Source organism: Aptenodytes patagonicus, chromosome 1, assembly GCF_965638725.1.
Source record: "Aptenodytes patagonicus chromosome 1, bAptPat1.pri.cur, whole genome shotgun sequence".
NCBI classification, from domain to species: Eukaryota; Metazoa; Chordata; class Aves; order Sphenisciformes; family Spheniscidae; genus Aptenodytes; species Aptenodytes patagonicus.
The window spans coordinates 5976540-5999368 of record NC_134949.1 but is presented as its reverse complement, the minus strand read 5'-3'; the positions used below and the strand labels follow the sequence as shown (position 1 = coordinate 5999368).

The following is a 22829-nucleotide window of genomic DNA, read 5'->3' as shown; positions in this document are numbered from 1 at the left end:
ATGATCTGTATCGGTTGGTTTAAGAAGAGGTATTTTGTTGTATATGTGAGTATGTTTGTCTTACAGAGGACTTTGGTGATTAAAAAGCAGTAAATGCCTTTCAGTGAAGATGAAGGAGCTGATGGGCTCAATTTGCTGCAGCTGTGTTGAGTTTGTGACATTCGGGTGCTCTCAGCACCTCTGAAACTCTGGCCATGAAATTAGAGTTTGAAAAATCATTATTTCATGGTCCATTGCAAAAACACCTTCATACATGATTACTACACCTATTAGCAGCTTTTATTCTCCATTCCTGCTACTGCAGACTGCCCGTGCCTGGCTCCTGTCATTCCTCGTGCATTGAGGAAAGAAAACCACTCATCAAGAAAGGACCCCGAATGCACGTAAACCTGCCCATGCCCTCACCCAGCTCAGTATGTCCATCAAAGACCATCTCCCAAAAGTCCTCTAAAGTTAAGGACAGAGTGACTTTACACCACAGGAGTTTAGGGGGTGTGCATGGAGGACGTTATCCATGACTCCTCACTCCTTACCGTTCCTCTCCTTATCTTCTACAAACCCTTTAAAGCCATCAGCAGGTTTCTAGAGCTCTTAGCCATCTTTAGACCTGTCCCTTTTCTCTCTTCCCTGCCATCTGCCATGGCTATGTTTCTAGCCATGCCCCAGCTCAGTTTGTCCCTTACCTGTCACCCTCGCAGACCGCATCACAGGGAAACACAACACAAAATTGAGCTAAAGCTTCCCCCAGGCAAAGGGTAAATTTGAAGAACCTGGGTTACTCGGGTAACATCCAAACCAAACAAACTGCAGTAGGATTAAATGATGACAGCTTGTATGTATCTTGTCGTTTCTAGCACATTGGGATTTGCTTCTTGCTAGCATCAATCATTGTTGAAGCCAAAGGGGACTTCCTTCACATTTTGTACATCTCAGAATTGTAAAATGGCAGGAGAGAATGTGGGAGAGAGAAGAAGAGATGTCAGACCTTAATAAAACCCTAATATTCTTCTTGGGGGAAGCATTATAAATCCATAGACTTTCTGGAACAAATAGAAAAACCAAAGAGGAAGAAAATATTAAGGAGCAGCAGGGACAGGCTAAGGGCATGGGAGAAGAAAAGCACCTGAAGAGGCACCAGCATGAAAAATGGTGGGAAAAATTTATGTTCTTTGCCTAACTCCGGTCTGGGAATGAGTTTAAAGTTTTCTCCAAGCTTCTGATCCAATTATTGAGTGCAGCTTAATTAGAACAGTGGTCCAAGGAAAAGAAGAACCCAAATCTCTACCTGCCAAATCTCTACCTGCCAAGTTCCTGAACACCTTCACTGAGTCTGGAAGTCAGGTATTGACATACCAAAAGACTGGGGGAAGAAGAGAAAATGGTCCACAAGCACCAGAGAATTAAATGATTTTCAGTGTCTTCAGAGATCATTGTTTTTCTGGATATTATGTGCAGACACCTCTACATACACCCCCCAGCCCCTCGTTTCAGCTTTTAGCTCCCAATTTTTTCAGTAGGATCCTTTTGGAGGAGCTCTTGAACATATTTCTCACATCACTTCAATGCCAACTGGTTTTGCTTTTTTACACCCTTGTTTAAAAGGTTTAGAAGACTCACAAGTAATACAAGTTTCCCAGAAGTGAAAGAGGTGTATTTTCCTATCAAAGAGAACTGTTTAGAACAACTTCTCTAGGGTCAAATAACTTGAATTACACAGTAAATATCTGGCTACAGCTTCAGAGAACTTCTTCAGGAACCAGGGACAGTCTCTGAGGCCAAATAAATACTAGTGAATAAAAGAGGCAAGGGACCGCTCTCTGGCTCTTAAGAGAAGTGGCGTGGCACAGCTTGCACTTACACAGCTATACTTCTCCTTCCTCTCAAAACAGGATGCCCTTGTCCATACTGCCTAGTGGGAAGAGTGTCTAGCCCGTGTTGTTCCCCCAAATATACCCGCACACCGGGCAGGAAAGTGCTAACCGGCACTGAGACCAATGCCGCGGTCCTGCTTGCTTTACCGGCTCAGGCAGAGCTTTGGATTCTCAGTATTGGTTTAAGTCATTTACCCTGGTTTATTCATGGGTAAAAGGAGCGTAAATGTGCATCCATCACATAGGGTCTCACAAATAAATGCAAAGCAGTAGCTGTAACTGCCTGAGCGATGGCATAGCCAGAAGATGGTTTGCTGTCATCCTTTCATAAATCCCAATTTAAGGGATTTAAACTGTGTTAGGCATTCATACAATTTTAGTAGTAGAAGAACGTGGTCTGTTACTTGGCCTTCTAGATTACTATCAGGCATATATATATGTATATTTTGGAGAGAGAGCAAGAGGGAGAGAGGGAGGGAGGGAAGGAGGAAGGGAGAGAAGCAGGAGAAAATGAATATTGCTGGTGGGTGCCAAATATAGTTCATGCGGTAATGCATAACATCATTATTTTCTATTTAGAGCACAGAAACAAGCATATAGCTTGCTTAAAACAAGTTGTTTCTTTTACCGGAGAACACTAAAACTGCTGAAATTCAATGACTTTTGGAAGCGTTCCAACTCAGTCATTTGCAATCCACTACACTCTGTGTTTTAAATTCAAGTTAAATTGAACATTAGCTCGAGAGACTAAAACCAATGCTGCGCTTTAAAATAATAATAATATTCTAGCGATCCCTTCCGCAGTCACCCCCGCACCCTGCTGTTCCTCCTGTACATTTACTAATTAGGCTATAACACTCAGTCTCCTTTAAAAGTTGTACCCTCATATAGAAATGAAAAAGTTGGCTGCCTTAGAAAAGACAACTTCACTTCCTAATGTACAAATAACTACTGTCGCTCTGTTAGCAGTTCTACTCCATTTATTTAATTCCTTAATTTCTTACCACCCACACAAATGGCAACAACTCCAGGATACATGCGAGCCAAACGGAGTGGAGATAAGGAAGAGGAGGTACAACCAAAATTTTTCTCTTCAAAATCACATGGAAACCAAAGTGATTAACTATCTTTTCTTCAAACAAATGAGCCTTTACAGAACCTATTCAATCCTAAAAATAGACATTAAGTGGGATTCTCTATCTTGTTGGCAATAATGCCTTGGGGATATTTTGTATCATCCATGCTTAAAAAGCAAACCCATTAGACATCTTAGCAAAACGCCAGATATTATTTTAACAGCAAGAGTTATCCATCTCATCTGCAGCAGCAATAACTTTTGTTGACATTTTGCCAATTGAAGTTTGCATGCCAATGGTGGTTTTTTTTCCCTTTGCATTAAAACGATAAGGCACAGAAAGATAACAAAAGTCTCTCTGTGACATTAATTGACTGAGTTTTAACAGTCACTCAAAGTAACTGCGAGGAGCAAAAGTTACTGCCCATGTTTCTGAGTGGAAAACGAAGCGCAGTGAAGCGGTGATTTGCCCAGCGTCACGCAGGGAGGCACTGCATGGCCCGGAATGACTATCCAAAGGGAGGCAGCCGAGCTGTCCGCACCGCAGCAGAGCCTGAGCTCCTCACGCTCTAATTGATTTCTCCTCCTAACACCATTGCGAGGTGCTTACTGCTGCTATCTCTTTTTAGCAGAAAGGAAGATGATGAGGGAGAAAAGGCATGGAGGCTATACGAGTTATTCTGCAACCGAAGCCAAGTCTCTCAAGCCAAGTAGCTTTATCACCAGGTATAGGCAAGGCAGTGATGAGCAGTTGTACTCCACACAAGCATTTTTATTTTTTTTACAATCCTACTCCCTAGATACCCTACTCAAGAGGTAATGTAAGAACCTGAAGCAGTGATCCAGGATAGCTGGAAGAACCAAATGCCAGCCAAGCTGTCGTGGGTTTGGGACCTCAGCTAATAACTAACACAGCCTTGCGCTGCATCGCGTGGATTTGTCCGTTATGACCTAAGATGCCAGGACTCAATTCCCAGCATGACACAAGCTTTACAGTCAATGTCTCACTGGACATGACTCAAGTATTCTGAAGCCGTACTTTCTTCCATCTCCCTAGTCGGGCGTTGGCTTCCAGCAGTCAACAGGAGGTTGAGACTTAAAAAGGAGTACTTTTCCTTCAAATCTAAGAGCACCACCCCTCCCCACTCCCCCATATTAATATTTGGAAAACAGAACCAAAGCAAATCCAAAACACACTACCTATTATCTCATCTTCTATGAAAAGTCTTCCCACCTCCCATGGGAATGAAACAGAGATCCCTTAACCATCTCAGAAGTGGAAGGCAGCACAGCAGACCCTTGTGCTTACTTGAGTGGTCTGTGGGGGCATATTGTACATTTCTTCTCCTAGCAAAAGTCAAATCCCCTGCCTAGGAAGCACTGACTCCTGACGGCATGCTCAGGGAAGTTTGCCCTTCTCATTTATGACTTCAGGATCTTTGAAGACTTAAGACAATGTTCCCATCTTAAAAAAACCCTCTCCTGCTACCAAATGGAAATCTTCAAGTAGCTCAGGGTGTGGACACCATTTTAGGATGCTAACGTTTGAGGCTGGTCCACAAAAAACTCCTCCCTTTCCACATAAATCCCTCTGATTCCACATGAACATCTAGGATGACTTTTAGAAATTTATCAAGAAAATAAAGCAATGCTCTGTCCCCTTCTCCTCCTCCCTCAAAAACAGTCCCAAACAAAACCAAAATAAATTCTCTTTTAGGCTACCTATGACCGTGAAGAAATTTAGTTTAAACGAAAAGGTTTTTAAAAACATGCAATAGCTTTTGTAATGCAAAACACAAACTCGGCTGTGACTGAGGGCACGGCTACCAGGATATTAAATGCTTGTTTTCCAGAAGTTTTATTTGAAGATTTATGTCGTTCTGTGCTTGCATGTACTGTCTTCTCTGTGAACTATGCTCTGGGAAAACACTATGTGATTATGCTCAGCAACATCCTCTACCTTTGCCAAGCTGAAATTCAGGAAATAACCCTTTAAAGGGAATGACCAGCGAGAGCAACGTTTCAGAAAGGCAAGAAAGCATAGTCAAGGGTCCTCTGGTTCTTTCACAACGTTATCTCATCTACACTTATCTTCTCCATTTTTGGCTTTCATTCAACAAGAGAGAAACCAGCCTCAACCACTCCCTGTTTCACATCACAGATCTTTCTGTTCATTTACTAAGTGGATCTTCTGCCTGACTCTTTCTGCAGCATGGAAGGTCACCTTGATCCAACAATGCACTTGGTCTCCTCTTCTGACAGAAACTAGAATCTATTATTTGGTACAAAACTCAAATTCTAGGCTATGGGATTTTTATTTTTTTTATGTAAAGATTTTTTAAAGTTCTTGTTGGAAAGCTTTCATATTTGCATTAAAATGTACCAGCAAGAACATCTTATAGCTAAAAAGTGTGATTGAGGTAAGCCTAAAATAAGCCCCAAAAGCATCAAAATTATAACTTCTATTGAAATTCTACCTTTTAAATTAGAGCAAAGGGTATGATTTATAGAAACAGTTGGCACCGATGACGTGGGGCTGCTGCGGTTTTCACTTAGCAAAAGTGCAGAGCAGTTCTGAGTCCAGAATACATGTCTTGATTCACAATTCACACCTCTCCAGCAGTCAGTCAGGCAGTCAAATTCCTCCCTGTTACCAAACACAGATTAATCCAGATTTCTTCAAAGGTCAGATATGAGCCCCAAACTACTTGTCAACACGCTTGCCTCTTTAAATATTGCAGGGAATAGCCAAAGCATTCAGGTAGGAAAGGGGTTTTGAATCAAGATGTCAAAAATCCTCCTCTCCTGACTGAGATCAGCTGGGGTAAGTAGTACAGTTTCATTGTTTAACCAGCGGAGCCATAATATTTTACGCCAAATGAGGATATGGCTCATAAATTCTATTTAAGCTCCCCATGAGCTGAAGTGACAGGAATTTTCCACAACTATCCAGTATCAGCATCCAAATAAAAGCTCTCAGTGTTATGCCAATACTCTGCAGTGGCGAAATAATCTGGCTGTGGAGAGAGAATGAAAAAAGATAGCTCGATATTTGATTCATCTATGAAACCAGAATGTTACTGCAGTCTCCAGCCACAAGTGTACACAAACACACACTGTCCACACAAAAATATGAATGTCTAGTTGTGTGTACATACAATCACAAACAGCAGTAAGAATCACATTAAGTAACCATGTAATTTTTAACCACCCTTTGTATGAACTCATTCTCTTTAATTTTTTAGCATCTCTGTAGCTAATGTACTTTGCCAGTGCTTTCTTTGGGATAAGGAAAGTATTTTTTATTCATACTAAACATGCAGTATACAATTATAATGCTAATCTTAAGGAATTCTAATGTATTTAAATATTTCCCTCAATAGGTGCTTGGGAAGTCAAACAAAAAAATAAATGGACAACATTAGCAGAAACATATATTTTTGAAGAATGAGTCCGTTCCAGCTGGCTGTGGTATTTCGACCGAGCTGTGATTAAGCTTTCATTAGTAAAAGGGACAGTATCAGGAACAGTAAGGCCAAAATCAACCTGCCTCCACCCATCTGCAAAGCTCTGAACTAGCATCTGACCCCAAATATGAACCTTAATGCATTTTTCCAGACACTGGGCCCCTTGATTCTCTTGCAACAAGCACCAACACGCTTCATTTAGTGGCTATAAATGCCAGTATGCAAAAAGCTGTCTTCTCTTACTTATTCTTTATATTGCTATTCTACTCAGTTAGAAGTTTTCTCTGCGTTGTGCCCCATGAGTAACATCTTTATGCGCGACTTGCCTAAAGGTCAAAACAATCTCTTTGCAGAGATGGCTTCAGGTGGAACAGCTGGAGGCCACCGAGAGCTATCAGGAAGGTCCTCTGATAAAACCAACTGAGCTCAAAGTTCTTACATCGTTCATCCTACCTGCTCCAAAGGTAGCATTTGGAGCTACTGGGAAGTCTTGAACTCCCAGTTTCTTGGCATATGCTATTTTTTCTGAGCAGGGCTAATGCAGCCTGAGGGCTGTTGCAGCTTCGGTGAAGCTAGCAGAGGGCAATAAAAGCACAGGGGAAGACGGCATGGGTGCAGAAAAGAAGTTTTCACCAAGTCACACCCGCTATTTTTGGCTCTCATGTCAACAGGGAGGAAGACAAGTGTCAGACATGAGAGCTGTTAGCTATCAGGCTACTTTTAAACTGGGATAAATCCATGTCATTCTTTGCAAAATGAATAGGGTCACAAGAGGCAAGGGACACGCCTGCCTGAGCAACCCTGAGAGCCCCCCAGACACTAGTGTATAAGCACAGCATTTAAACTGACTGTAGCTCTTACTCACCAACATCTTTCTTTTTGGTTAATCATATATTTTTGTACAAACAGGGGGATTCTATATTCACACAAGCATAGCAATTTCTTTCACTTCTTAGCAATTGCAGAAATAGATGAAAAAATCCAGTAGCTCGTCTCGAATGACTTAATGGCAGTACAGGATTACTGCCTATCATATATTTTCTAACTCTTTCTTACCCCAAATGCCCCTAAGGATTGGGATTTAACTTTGTTTCTTTTAGAAGATTATTCTAATTGGACAGATACTGTTTTTTCCTGATACTTGATCTAAGTTTTATTTCACCTCTTATGATGGTAAATCCTCAGTTCGGTGTACAATCAAAAATAATTCCCATTTATCACTGGCATTTGGGCAGCACTTGGCCCTGGAGGAAATAAATGCACCATCTACATCCATGCTGCTGTGGATGCTTGGCGAGGTACTCCCGCAACAGCATTTATCTTCTCTGTATTCCTCGCAATATTTGAAATGAACATACTGTATAATAACACAGCACATTTTCCTCTAAGGTATTGTCATGAATTGGCCACAAAATAACATTAGTCGCTGTCTGGCGGATACTTGCTCAAGTGATGGTCTAGAACACAAACTCCCTTCAATCATTTGAGCCATTCGCAGTTCAATGGAAATATAAAGGTATCATGTACCTTGCATCTCAGCGTGAGGCTGTAATCCCATTGAGAGATCCTGGCGGCGGTAAGGAACACCAGACTGTTTTGTTTATTTTCACGGTGGAATTACAAGCTTCACTTATGGAGCTACCTGACTTTCAGTTCTTAGTTTAAAACTAATCTTATCCTCTGATTAGCGTCTTATTTTCCACAATCTTATTTTCTTCAACCCAGAATCCTGTCCTCTATCTTGAAAACAATGATAAGGCTCTATTCATACTTTCTTAAAGATCATTATAGACTTCCAATTATTCCTTTCAGACATGAGCTTCTTTTTTTCTTTCTCTTTTTTTTTTTCCCTGTGTTTCTCCTTCAGAAGAGAAAATTTCCACTCGCTGCAACTTGTAATGGTTGCAAGTGGGATTGGGTGAGCGTTCCTAGAATGAATGATAGAGGCAATGTATTCATGAGATTCCCTGATACGTTGCAAATTCCATTTGTAAAGAAGCAAAGTTGCTTATTCTAACTCCTGCTTGCGTATCCCCCCCCTTCCTGCGACGGGAGATAGCCCATCTCTGAGTTACAATAGGGCGAGAGCTGGGATTGACTGCAGACTGCTTTAATGCCACTCTTAATGACAACTTGTGAAGATTAGGAAGTTGTCAGAATCAGATATCAGCAAAAGCTCCAGCTTCCTTTGTGAAGTCAGTCTGAATTAATTAATGGGTAGCTTTCCTTTGATATCGCTTTGATATTTGGCTGCAGCTGGATAAAAATCAACCACAAAGGAAGCTACATTTTGTTTACCACTGCTTAAGACGCTGTTTAGTTCCATGGTTTTTTTCTTTTGCAGTTTTTGCTTTTTTAACTTCCCTGGCACAAGGCAATAGAGACAGGCTTTCGCTAATAAATGGAGTGATGGTGGCATGTTTTTCAATGACTGCTTCTCTCCGCTCCTGGAGATACTCAGGCTACATTCTGGGAGCAAAGCCATTACTGATTTCAGCAAAGCTGCAAGTGAAAAGATGTACCGTTCCAAAAGTAAGACAAACATTAGCCTTGCCCACTCTGGTACTGCTTTTCCCATTAAAAGTTATTTAACACTTTAATGATATTTGCTGTCTGTTTTAGAGGGTGCTGATCACTTGCTCCATACACCGATGGCCTGAAATACAAGCTCTGCAACTAGGGGTCTTCCTTAACTTTTCAGGGTGGGAATTCACAGCCCATTTTAGTGTCTCTAAAGGTTTTGGATGTCTACCACGACAAGCAGATGAACATGTCTGTACTCCGACGAGGTGCTTGCACCCAAATGAATCCCTGAGTATTTCTAGCAGCCCCAGTGACCCTGCTGGCAAGAGGAGAAAGGATTGCTCTGCACACCACAGGGGAAGAGCAGACAAAGAAGTGGCTCTTCCAACTAAGCTGATGAAGATGATAATTTCTTCCGGAGCATGAGCAAAAAATCAATTATCTCTCTGGGTCTGCAAAGAGTATTTTTAATTAGGCAGAATATAATTGCCCAAAGTGTGTTATTAGAGCAGGAGGCTCAATCAAGCCACCCAGTTTCACCTGGTTTTCCAGGACATATTATGGGGTGTCTAATGACCACAGAGAAGACAAAACTTATGTTTTCTCTCTCATCATGTATGTTGTCACATAAAACAGCACGATGCATCTAAACTGTGTGGTTGATTATCCGACTGAGATGGGAGAAAGCTAGCTAGGGATGCCTCAGCTTCCCGCACCACCATGGGAGTACAAGCACTAAATGAGACAACATTGCATCCTTTCGACAGCGATGCACAGAGCCACAGACCACACAGCAGAGGTCTTTGAAAGAAGCAGCACAGCTCACAGGGCTGGACACAATGGCAGAAGGACGCTGAACAAACGTCTCTGTTATAAACTTGCCATGAAGCCCAGGCTCTTTAGTCATAACATAACTCAGATCCATGGGCACCACACATTGCTATGGAGGTAGGTAAATGGCATCCAAGGGCATCTCTAATGATGTTACTCCCTGATGCCTGCAACATTGTTTATGATTTGCCTTTCTAATTTCACTGTTGTAGGAGTAGTCAGACAGCTAGGAAGGCTCCCTGAACTAGTTTTTCATTACGAAGACAATTTTAACAGCTTGTGTCATGGTGCTAATGAGGCTGACTGAAGCACCTGTACTTTCTGTTCCAGATAACAGAAAACAGCTAACAGCAGCAGCAGGATAAATAGCTGTTTAAGAGAGTGCCTGAGTTATTGTCCTTAGCTAAGCATCCCACCTAAATCTTGGTGAGCTCTGCAATACCCTAGAGTATTCCAGTGATGGTCTCTCAATTTTGTTCAGAGTTTTCCATTCTGAAGTGCACAGGCAAAAGGTTCTCCAGTCAGTGATTTTTGGGTACCCAGCTTGAAAGCGATATCCTGAGATCCTCCAGCCTCACTGAATAAGATGTTCTAAGTTGGACATTAAATTCTGGAGGCATTTTGCAAAGTGATGACCTCAACTGTCCAGCATTATGGAAATCAGAGGTAAAGCCCAGTGTCACATGCCAGAACAGTTTGGCCTTTTGGAGATGGGCTTCACATTAGGGAATTTTTCTGAGGTTAAGCCAGTATTATGCGTTACTTAGTTTCCATCCCAATATTATTACACTGCAAAGCTGCGAAAAAAAAATCCTGAACTACTCCAAAAGAGCTATCTAAAAAAGCTAGCATGCATCTAACTGCATTTGCAGCTGGGCTAATGAGCTCTTGCTTCTCAGCAGATCTGCTACACCGGGGAAAAGCAACAGTCTGATATGAATGTCTAGGATCTGAAACAGCTCGCTGATGCCCATACCCTGTGCAGCTCTGCACCCTCCTGACATACCCCAGGGTTTAGGCTGGGGCATCACCCCCCCGAGTAAGGCAGATCCAGGTTTAGCCTCCTTCTCCCAGTGCTTCAGGTCAATGGATCTTCCTGCACTTCCTATTCTTGGAGAGTATCTTCCAAATGTCTGAAACTTTGCCAAATAATAAAAATACTTACTAGAGCATGGACTCATCCAGATATCACAATTCTTGAGTCACTGCCCTCAGGACTAGGCAACCAAGTGAATTTACTTCCTTTCTCTCAACCCCAAGAGCTTAATACTTTCATACACAGTGGAACAGCTTCAAGAGGAGAAACGGTGATCTCCAATCTCAACTAAGTCCAGTGGTGAAGGCTCTGTTAGGTCAATTCAAGTTAAATCCTTACAACAAACAAGCCAGAGAGGATATGAACTGCATTCTCCTGCATGCCAGAAAGCTATCCTAATGATCAGGCTGTATGGGAAGGTGAATCTGGCCCCTATCCTTCATTGAGAAAAAGGAACAATATAATTATGAATTAAAACGCTTTGCTCAATTTAGAGAAGCTATTTTCACTTAGTCAATATTCCTCTCTCCCTACACCTGCACAACACCCATCGTTCTGCCATGAAACTGCAAGTCTAGCTACTTACAGGGATTTCATTAGGCTCCAAAGTCACTTTTTACTGTTTTATGAATTCAGGGCTGGTGATCCATTCTGTGTTTCACAGTAGTGGTAGATGCAAACCCAACCTTTCTACTAAGGTACCTGAATTTAATGCAAACATTGATTTTTCATTTAAGTGGCAAAGCCAGTTCAACTTTTTTTGAGGGGCAGAGGTGGAAGTGGTGTATTTGCATAATAAAAAATCACTTTTCTGAGCTGGACAAAATGTATTGTTAAGTGGTTCCATTTGCATAGTATTTTAAAGGAAGAAATGGGCCAGATTCACTTTCTCAACATCATTCAATGTCTTATAGCTCAGTTTCTAGGAACAGGCACTTCCTGGGAATTCTCCGCTTTCCCATCTTGTTATTTTTATCATTTAAACAGTTCTAGACTTTTCGGATCCTTCATTAAACAGCATTTGGCCATGCTATAGGGGTACTGAATTAGTTTAATTTGTCATCATAAATCAATCACCCCAATCCCTTAACTAACGTAATTGCTCTTTTAATTCCCTTTGTTTGTCAAAATCTCTCAAAGTCACTGATATCTCATATTCAGGCTATTATTCAAGTCATATTGGATGATTACCTTTTTATTACAGGTAATTTTTACATAATGTTCACACAGTACTGACAACTCATAAGGCCTAAAGCAGAGAAGGGAACTGGATATTAAAACACTACCCCAGAAAGGAGCGTGCCAGGATATTCATTAGAAATGAGCAGAGCTCATGATCTAAAGTGAAAATCAGAAACATATTTGGTTTTTTGCTTCTTGTTGGACAAATGGTATTTTATCAGTAAGTGAACGTGGATTCATAGTAAGTCGTCATGGATGCCTGCATTTTGAAACAGATCATTCTGAAGGTTAAATAACCTGCTAAACTGATTCAGCACAGTGCCGAGATTTCTCTCCCACGTTAGAACCCCTTAAGCCCCATGCACCTGGAGGGGCTGTGACGCTGCCTTGCCGATACATGTGATACCCACACCATGGCACGTAGCAAGACCAAGTGTGTTTTACACTCCCCGTGAAACCTGAGCTGGCCTGCGGGGGCGAGGGGAAGCCCCAAAGCGGACTGGCACCGTGCCGATGATTGTCAGCCTGGTGTAGGGCAGAACGAACCCTACTGTGAATGGGCACCAAAAGAAAAGAATGATCTAAGTTCCTCTTTAAAGATCATTTTTTCATATTCTATACCCCTAAATAGACCCTGAGGTTTCCTTACAGCCAGCACAGAATACTTAGGGAAAAGTTCCCCCTAAGGCAGTCCTGTTTCCCTATTACGTAAACGGCATTTAATAAACCCAGTAGTGATTCTTATAATGTAAAAAATGAAATATCTTTCCCTCGACAACATCTGGCAAAAAAGGAAGCCATTAATATTTTACAAGACAGTTAGATCCTACAAACTCCACTTTGCTGTTAAAATTTTAAGAGCTTTCTCAAAAACTGTATTTCTCCATTGTTAAACCCTTAATTAAGTTGATTCATACAGCTAATGTCCGAATTTCATGCCAGAACTTCAATACAAAGGGTTTGCTGCTACTTGGAATACGTATATCCCACTTGAAATAACAACCACGTAAACCATTGGTCTGTTAAAAGCTTAGGAGTGCCAAGACCTAAATCAGCGTGGGCTGTTAATTATTTCTGTGATAACCTCAGCTGTGAGGATATATGCAAAAATATACATATAGGCAACAAATAATCATTGCCATGTCAGATGAATCTATACATAACAAATACTCCAGAGAGTTTTAGGTGTAGATTTTACAAACAGATTCCCATCGATTCCTGACTTCAAATAGCTTCTGCATGAGATTAAAAGTGTACTTATTCAGCTACTGGGCTCCAAGAATTCGACCGACATACAGTGCTCTTGTGTTACCTATCTGTACTTAGCCCTTGCCGGGAAATCCTACCCAATTCACTAGTTAGCAAAACAGAGCACATTCTGTTTTTAAACTAATGCATGTTAAAACTAAAACAAACAAAAAATGTCAGTGCCACAAAGGCAGCTAAAGCAGTCCCTGCATACAGCTCTTTGAGGTTTGCCCTCTATACAGATGCCAGTTTTCACTAAGCAGCAAATTAGAGCACGGGGGGACTAAGATTATTACATCTACCTGAAGGTACAGAATAAATTTAGATGGGAGGAATTTATTGGATTATTTTGTTTAGGGAATAGAAGTTAAACACCTCTGACAAAGCCATGAGATTCTTAATGAAGATGAGACTAGTTAAGGCCTCCATTCTACATCTCATCCCAAAGCAGCACATTTCTGAGATCATTATTACATTCAAACTGAGGTTTTCTCTTTTCTCCCTTCTGCCTTTTAAAACAAAATCCAAACCAGCGTTCCAAGAAAACCTGACTGTAAGTTGAATAATACAAACCACATCCCTATGAGCTAGGATATGAGCTATGTGCTTGCATGTTATATTTGAAAAGACACATCTGGAAATTCATGTTGTTCATTTACAAGACATAAAAGCTACTTGTGATGCCAGCACCAAGTAAACAGAAGAGAACTGTCCCTATTTCATTGATATGTATCACATATATCGATATGCCTGTATTTCTCAAACACTGTATAGCTTCTTTTGCTATAGGCTATAGGATTGCCTAGTAGCAATCCTACCATAACAAGTGATATCTAAATACATTTTGGGGGAAAGATAAAAGCTCCATTATATGACAAGGAATATTATGACTAACAGAGAGATTATACTAATCATGAGTAAAAAGATGATGTTTGATCCTACTTATGCTGAAAGTTTTTAAAAATTTAAAAAAATCTTTTAAATTAATTTATCCTCAGGAAAATGATTAAAACCAGAAAAGCCTTGAGATGTCAGCTGGTGACATGTTTTTCTTCTTTATCTTTCTTTTTTGTTGTTGTTGCTGTGAAAAAAAATCTGAGAGAATACAGCAAAGTGCGTCATTAACTTCGTATTAATTTTATAATACAAAGGCAATTCAGTTAAAATAGTGGTGCTGCAACTTTAAATTACAGAACTAGCTTGGTATTTAATGAGAGATTTAGCACAGTGGGGTTTCTGTTAAATTAAGTTGTGCCTTCACATCACAGTGGGAAAACAGGTGTATATTGGTTTAGAATTATGGAAATGTTGACTAATTCCAAGGCTTGTAATCAAACAGCAAGGCACCCTACAATATTTTCTTCCAAGATTCTGCATTAATCATTTATGTCTGGTCTCATTTTCTTCATGTCCACTAAAAGGGTGCAGCTCAAAGGAGCAGATAAAGCGCTCCTGTTTTCATGTCTCTGTTAAGGATGAGGTCCATGCAAAAAGTAGATACAGAAACAGAGCACTGCAGGCTTTGCTCAAATACCAACCTAAATTAAACTGAACATGCAGTCTTGGAAAGGGGATAAATTTCACACTAAACCCCCACTTTTTTGGCTTCACCGGTGCTGATCCAAAACCTGCTTACCAAGCCACGTGGAACAGGTCTGTATTTAAGAAATGAAGAGACTAAGCCCAGAAATAATCTGGCCTCTATCATTTAATGAACACAGAGGTATTCCTCTCCACGCTTCTGCAGCACTGCGGGTTATACCTGTGCACAGGTATAAACGCAGGCGAGTTCCAACCACCGCAGCATCCCTGCAGCCCCCTGTTCCTGCATCTGCCCTCATTCCTTGCCTTACACTAATAAATCACCTGCCTTTGCCTCGGATTTTCTTCCTGGGCTATTTAAGGATGCCTCTTATCTGAGGCATGGTGGTATTACAGTAAAAGTGGAAGGCACAGATTCTTTTGTTTCCAGGAGACACCTTATTACTGAACCTCCTACATACCATATCTCATTTACTGGAAGCAAGCTGACACTTGATGCCCAGATGAACCTGATCCAAATTCATCCCTTCTTGTAACTCTGCCAGAAGATTGCTTCCATTTGCTCTGAGACTGTTTCGCACACGGATCTATACACTACTGATTCCCTGCTCGTTCGGTGAAAGCTGCTTAGTGGGCCAGAGCTAACAACATGAAAATGTCTAAAATTCATATAGGGAGAATCCTGCTAATGTGAAGTGTTTTCAGCATGTGTGCCACAACTTTAAAGTGTGCTTAAATGAAGTTATTTTGGGAATACACAGATGCAGCATAACAGTATCACCATATATGCTGAATGTCAGCACACAGCATGTGCAAAATATAGAATCTGTTATATAATATATGCTGAGTTGTTCTCAAAGAGAAGTAACGAATCTGTATTTGAGTCGCTTCTCTTTATTAGAGGTGTCCATTTAAGAAGTAGGTATAACAACTTATCTCAAAGTAAAATCTTAACATCTCTGGAAGTATCAGGAGTATTTTTAAAGCCCAAGCCCCAGAGTCATGAGAATGTAATTTTCACATTTCCTTAAAAGAAAAGTTTGTAAACTCAGAGTCAGGACAGAAAAACACAGCTTGAAAAGATAAATTTTAAACAACAAAGAGCTAGAGGTAACATTAGAAAAAAATATTATATTTTTGAGCTTTATTTAAAAAAAGATCAAAAGCTACAGTAGTCTCTGTAACTGCTGCATGCTCGTTAGCTGTAAAAAAGTGGAGAAGAAACGATGCCCTGTTCAAGTAAGATGCGATGTAGAGCTGAGCCAGCTTTGTCACCCGTACCTGGGGAGGTCAGGTAAGGAGCCTGCCCCTCTGAGTCACCCGCTGGGATAACTAAGATCTCTCAAAACACAGCAGCCAGCTCGTGGGGCTCAGGAAAGAACAGAGAAGCAAACAAAAGGACTCTCTCTGCTTCTGAGGGGAGGGATGTATAGATCTCATGGTATAGCTTCAGCTCCACCCTACCTGGACCCAGGGATGCTGGCTGGGCAGGGTGCTGCTCCAGCAGCTCAGGACCACCTCCGCTGGAGTGTCCATCCTACCCAGCCAGTCAGAACAGCCGCTTGACTCAAAGCATGTTGGAGAGCAATTACACAATGAATTGGGTTAAGTGCAACATTAGCTGAATTGGGTTAGAGAGCATTCATCCAAGGGCTCAGCATTTTCTGGCAGTGGGGACAGAAACCAACAACTGGGGTTGCAAAGCCAGAGGATGCTGAGATTCAACCTGAGCTCTGAAGGGGTCTCAAAGGGAATTCTCCCTCAGAGCCTTCCTTTCTCTCTGAGGATGGCACATCCAACCCTCTACACCCTCAAAAACCGAGCCTGCCATTGGGAGGCTTGTAAAGTCTTGACATTGTCCCTTGCAAGGGCTAGTTGCTGGAAAATGTCACCTGAATCTGAAGTGCCACAATTTTTCTTTTATTTTCCTGTAGCTGGTCTACCGCTGCAGATTTTCTACCACTCCTTCCAGCATTTTCACTTGCAAATGACAGAGGACTCCCATTTTACCTTGGTGAATTAGCAGGACTCATGGGTAACTATCTGACATACTTCTCTATGTTGGCCATTTCCATGACAGATGAGGTGGCTTTCCTAACGGGAGTTGCATAAAGTGAGCTGGCCAGATGTGAACTTTTCAAACACATAGTGTCCAATTTCACATACACCACGTAGGAACTAAAGGAGATATTTGCCATATAACTGTCAGTCCAGTCAATATCCTATTTATTTATACAGTGTTGTATACATTTATTTATTTTTGTGTCTGTAACCATACACTGCAACCATATACTTGAACACTTCCTCTACATCAAGAGGGAATATACCTCCATCCTTTATATTTTTCCTTTCCCATTCCCAAAGTATTTGGCTATGTTCAGCAGTGTGGTGGGTTGACCCTGGCTGGGCCCCAGGGGCCCACCAAAGCCGCTCTATCACTCCCCCTCCTCAGCTGGACAGGGGAAAGAAAATATAACGAAAGGCTCATGGGTCGAGATAAGGACAGGGAGATCACTCAGCAATTACTGTCATGGGTGAAACAGACTTGACTTGGGGAAATTAGTTTAATTTACTACCAATCAAATCATAGTAGGGTAATGAGAAAAAACCTAAATCTTGTAACACCTTCCCACCACCCCTCCCTTCTTCCCAGGTTTAACTTTACTCCTGAATTCTCTACCTCCTTCCCCCCAGCAGCACAGGGGGACGGGGAATGGGGGTTGCGGTCAGTTCATCACATGTTGCCTCTGCCGCTCCTTCCTCCTCAGGGGGAGGACTCCTCACACTCTTCCTCTGCTCCAGATTTGAGAGTTAAGTCATGCAATTACCAGTGATATACTTCTCTCTATCTGAACTACCGTAGGATAACGCAAGTTACAGTTTGTACAGCACAACCACAACTGTTTTGACCACCAGTGTGATGTATCAGGGAGAACAGATTGCCAAGGAGAGGTGGTGGCAGGGAACAGGGTGACACTGTGCAAGCCGCTACATGGTACCACGCTCTACGGTACCCTGATGTGCAGCCACCACACCAACACAGTCAGGCTGTTTAGAAACCATGTGGTTAAAGGCTGCATTTAACAAAGCTGGCTGTATTTTGTCTTTTCCTCTTCTCTCCCTTTTCAAACTAGAAGCCCCAGTGGTACAGTGTTTTCCTGCCATATGTTTTTCCTTCCTCCCCCTTAAACAAAAAAAAAATTGAATCTACCTTGCACTTCAGTAACTGCCTCTAGTCAGCAGGAATCAGCACTGTTTCCAGCCAAGGGACTTTCTACAGAAGAGCAACTGCCTTTTGAGATGATGCCATTGCTACAGGACTGGCACCGTTACAGGACAGACCATCAGGTTAGCCACCCTCCCTTGAAGAGATCAAGGTCACTTGGGGCACCAAACAGCATTTTGAACAAAAGGGCTATTTTTCTGGTGATAAAATAATTAGGATCAAAAAGTAAATGTACTCACCCCAGGTAAAGTTTTAATATTGTGCAGTGCATTCTGTGCCTCAAGAGCAGCTTTTCTTGTATAAAATGTTACGAAACAACAACCTATAGAGAGAAATGAAAAGCTTTCAGAAATTAGTGAGTATGATTTGTGAGAGTACAATAGGGAAAGAGAAAAAACAGTGGTTGAACAACATATTATGAAAGCTGGAAATGTGAATTATCATGAGGCTTCCTGAGTGACATGAATAAAAGGAAGCTTGTATAGTTTAAAATAAAAAGTCACCCCCTGTGCATTGCATCTATAGCACACCTACATTGTTAGTGAACTGTAATCACTTAGAAATTAAGTTAACCAAAATCCAATTGGCTTTGTACAGTAAATAAGGTTATATTATTCTGAAGGCTCCCCATTATACTTTTAATATAAGCAACATGGCAAGCTCAAGCAGCAGGAATTCATTGTTGCATCCCAGGCAGAAAATCAGGTTAAAGCAGGACCTTATTTAAAGGGCCTTATATGTAAGAGCTAAGGTTTGGTCCCCACCATTTGAAACCAGGTAGGACTGGAGGTAGGACACTCATCTCAGTTGCAGGAAGGAAGATAAGCCACAGGAGAATTCACCAGTGGTGGGATAATGGAGGCTGCTGATGGTTGGCAGCACTGAGGCTGCATCCGTCTAACCTTCAGTAAAGCAGACAGTTTTAGTCACTTCAATCCCTTGTTTACCCCTTTGGCAGCATGGTGCAACTAAGCGGTCCGTGGGACCAGACATGGAAAGTAACCCTTCCCACAGCACACGTGCGCCAGGCAGCTCAACACCTGCCCCAGAGTGAGGTCAGGGCTGACAGGTAGATCTGCAGGGGACAGCTATAACATGATAGGCATAGGACAAAGAAACAAGGACCAAGATTTGACTTGCTGCAATCTGTAATGTCCCACAGTAATGAAGTCTGCTCCCAGGGATGCACGGGGCACGTGCGGAGAGCTTACTGTGGGAGGACCTTGCATCCATGTTGCAGGTGGGATGCTCTACACAATATCCCAGCTTGTGACTTCAACCTTACTTCCAGCGGGAGGGAAACCACCTTGAGAGCATCACTTGTGCACTTATGTGCATAACACAAGATTGCAGGTATAGACACAAGGAAAATTCACACTTAAATAGCTCCCACCCAGCACAGTAAATCAGTGATGTAGGCACACCCTTAGCCCCTAATCTGTTGCTACTCTGTCCATAGGGGAAATAGGGTGAGGCTGAATTCAGTCCTTGTCCTGTGGACGTGGGCAGCCCCTGCTTTGGAGCCATGCCACATTAAGAAGAGACATCAAAACTCCTATAGAGCTCTGTGGCTGCAGATGGGGCGCTCGGTGACCCAGCTCCTATAGGGAGAGGGAAAACATGCTGGGTAATGCTGGCTGGGAGGCAGAAGTGGCTACTGAAGCAAAAATCTACTTCGTGTCAAACAACATGGTGCAGATTTTACTGATGAATCAGAAAACAATGCCGCTCTCTTAATCACAGACAGAGATTTGTTACAACTCCAGAGAAATGTCAAAACCAAACAGTAAATAGAAGAAACCCCGGCTCTCGAGCCTCGGTGTTCCCTTGGAGCATGACACAGATAAAATAATTTGTCCTTCGGGCAGTGAGCAAAGCTGTTGCTTGCACCGGCTCCCTAATGTTGACCAAGGTGAAACATCACGTCCCACCTGATATGCCTGAGTTTGTTCAACCTCACAGCATCCCCGTAACAGCAAAGGAGACCTAGGAGAAAGCGTGCACAGGAGAACACAGCTACCACATTTTAAGTAACCGTGTGGAGGTGGTCCATACCACACCTTGGAAGGAAGGGCTGAATCCAGAACTCTCCCTCCGCTGCCTCTTGCTTGGCTCAGGCTGTGCATTGCACTGTGAATGCTCCCTCCGGCTTTGCAGCCAGGCCAGCGACAACCATTACCTTTATAACAAGCAAAGGTAATCATGTATTCCCAGCTGGAATACAGTGAGTTTATCCCTAACGCAGAAAAGCACTTGCAGGCATTACAATACACGGGCAGGCAGGTAATGCAGATGTAATGCAGCTGGGAGAAACACTTTTCATACTGCCAACAGGTTCCTTAAAATTTCCCAGTTTATGATAGAGATGGTTTAATAATTATTTCAGTGAGCCAAACATTGTTCAGCAGGGTTACAGACAGCCACAGCCTGTTAAGGTTTGTGCTTCCTGTGAGTGTTTCTAACTCTTCTATTTCACTAGCAAATTCTGAAAGTTTAAATTATTTTACTCCGGAATTAAAATGGGAAACAAATCCGAGTTTGTGACATTTAATAGCGTGACTTTGAGAAAGTATTGTGATGTTTTTCTATCCTGCCAGCCAGCTCCAAAGTCTATCTTCTACTATTGTCTCTCCATTTGGTTTGTTAGCTTTTTAATATAAAGCTTTTTAACCAGGAGAGAGGATTCAGAGGGGAAAATATCAAGCAGTAGTCATGACTTTGCAATTGCTATGTCCTTTACCATGGGTCCAAAGAGTTTCAATTTAGATTTCAGCTCTGCAGGCTTATTCCAATAAGCAGTAGTTTGAAATCTATTGGTTTATCAGTCTTGGCACTACTTGAAAGAACTGCACTTGAAAGATAAATATGCTGTGAAACACCCTTTAACTAGTCATTTTTAGGAATTAAAAGCACAGGAGAGAAAAATGTCTCTGTGAATGAGGACTGGGAGAAAATAGCATAATGGGAAACGTGCAGATGTTTCAGGCAGGTCATCGGACCCTGACAAAAATGGAGCCTTCTATGTTCACAGATCAACACATCTGAAAATGCACATGGATAAAATCTTTCTCCAGGCTCATTTTGCTCATATCTTCTTTAAAAACCACAACAAAACAGGAGATGTTTTGCTGTGGTTTGAGGAGAGCATGGGCACCAGTTGTGGACACCTGATTCTGAAGCTATCTGCTAAAGAGGTCAGGGCTGCACTAAAGAAAAAAGAAAATAAGAAAACACAGGAGAACAGAAAAAGCAAAAATGCACATGGTCCGGAAGGAAACTCTATATCTCAGCCTATGGACTTTCTAGAGGTGCTCACTGCCAAGTTACACAAACCGCTGCAGCTCCAGTGGGCTGGCTTTGAAGATGCCTCCAGTGTAAAATCCCTTCAGCTCAGTACCACATCCCATAGGAGACAGTACCAAATTCAGCCCTTTCTGCAGAAATTTTGGAAATGAAGACACCTGTGTAAGAGGCTAATTTGTGCTTTAGGACTGTAGCTGGCCCCTGCTGAAAGACAACTAGGAAACAACTTTCCTTCCTCCATTTTCCCTAAGAAAATGTAATACTGCCAAAGACAAATCAGTGACACTGCTGGAAAAGAAAAAGTACATTTCCTACTAAAATAAAAGGAAAAAACCCCAACCCTCCTCTCTCCAGCCCCCTGCACACATAATCTTGGCTTCATCACCAACAAACTTGACAGCAGCTTGAACCACAACTAAACTTTTCTGACACCAAAATAACTCAAAGCCTGACAGTGATAACCTTCTCCCCTCCTATTCAGGACAACTTAAAAGGCGAATTGGTTTGTGGACACAGTTCTGCCTATCCTCAACAGACTGAAATACAGCCCAGTTTAACTCCATGTGGGCTAGTATCTTCTCGAGCAAAGGAACAGGAGCTTGTGCTGCCAATCAGTGCCTCCAAAGCAGCAAACCTCCTGCCTTTTGGTACGCTGGTTGTGCTCTACTTGGAACCGTATTTACTACAGCGTATGACATTTCTTCTTTGTACCTAGGAAAAATACTGAATGAATCATGCGGATCCCTACAGTCCCTTAAGGATGTCAGCAACGACTCCATGGCTATCCTGCCAGATGCTTGAACAGGCTGAATAAAACCTGCCACTCCGCACTGCACAGCGTCTGATAGCAACAAATGGGATGCCTGAGAAACAAAGGCAGAAACCAGCCCTACTTCTCCAAGCATCCAACGAGAAAACGCTACAGTGTGTACACTACAATGCTCAACTTCAACACCTCATTAAAAAAAAAAGGGAAAAGATCTCTTATTTCAGCTTGTTTTCTCTCTCTTTTTTTTCCTTTTTCCAAAGGAAATTTAGAGCCAGAAAAAGACCTCAAGGTCCCAACCACTGGAAGAGAGTTGACACGTTCAATTCTCCATGACACATTCAATTCTCCATGACACATTCAATTCACAAGCCCCTGCTCAGGCTGCCAAAGGCACTAATTAACACCAGTGGTGGAGATTTTATTTATTTAATTTCCCCTGTTTAGCAAGACACCAACAGGGGCAAACAGCCTTGCGTATGGCTAGAAACAGCTTTACTTGAGTCACTGTCAAAGATGGCAGCAACGGGCTACATGGGGATCATGCAGCCATGGCTTCACTAAAGCAACCATTTAGAAATTAGGGATGGGCAAAAAAAGAGCAAATGGTGAGGACTCTCACACCACTGTACCCATGAATTTCTGCTGACAGCAAAGCTGGGTTTCTGGAGGACATTTGTGTGCATTGTGGAATTACAACAAATTGCAGTTTTTACCATGAAACGTCAAAAAATGCCATTCCTCCTATGAGCAAGAGGA

At 42.0% G+C, this 22829-nt stretch overlaps 1 protein-coding gene across 12 annotated transcripts in view; it reads right to left on the bottom strand.

Annotated features, from left to right (window-relative positions):
* Positions 1–22829, bottom strand: part of CELF2 (CUGBP Elav-like family member 2) — a 572845-nt gene that overhangs the window by 86051 nt on the left and 463965 nt on the right. For all 12 annotated transcript variants that reach the window (XM_076351732.1, XM_076351031.1, XM_076350779.1 and 9 more), the window contains one exon: positions 18241–18323. In XM_076351732.1, the coding sequence (XP_076207847.1) occupies positions 18241–18323 (83 nt within the window). The remainder of the gene's footprint in view (positions 1–18240; positions 18324–22829) is intronic.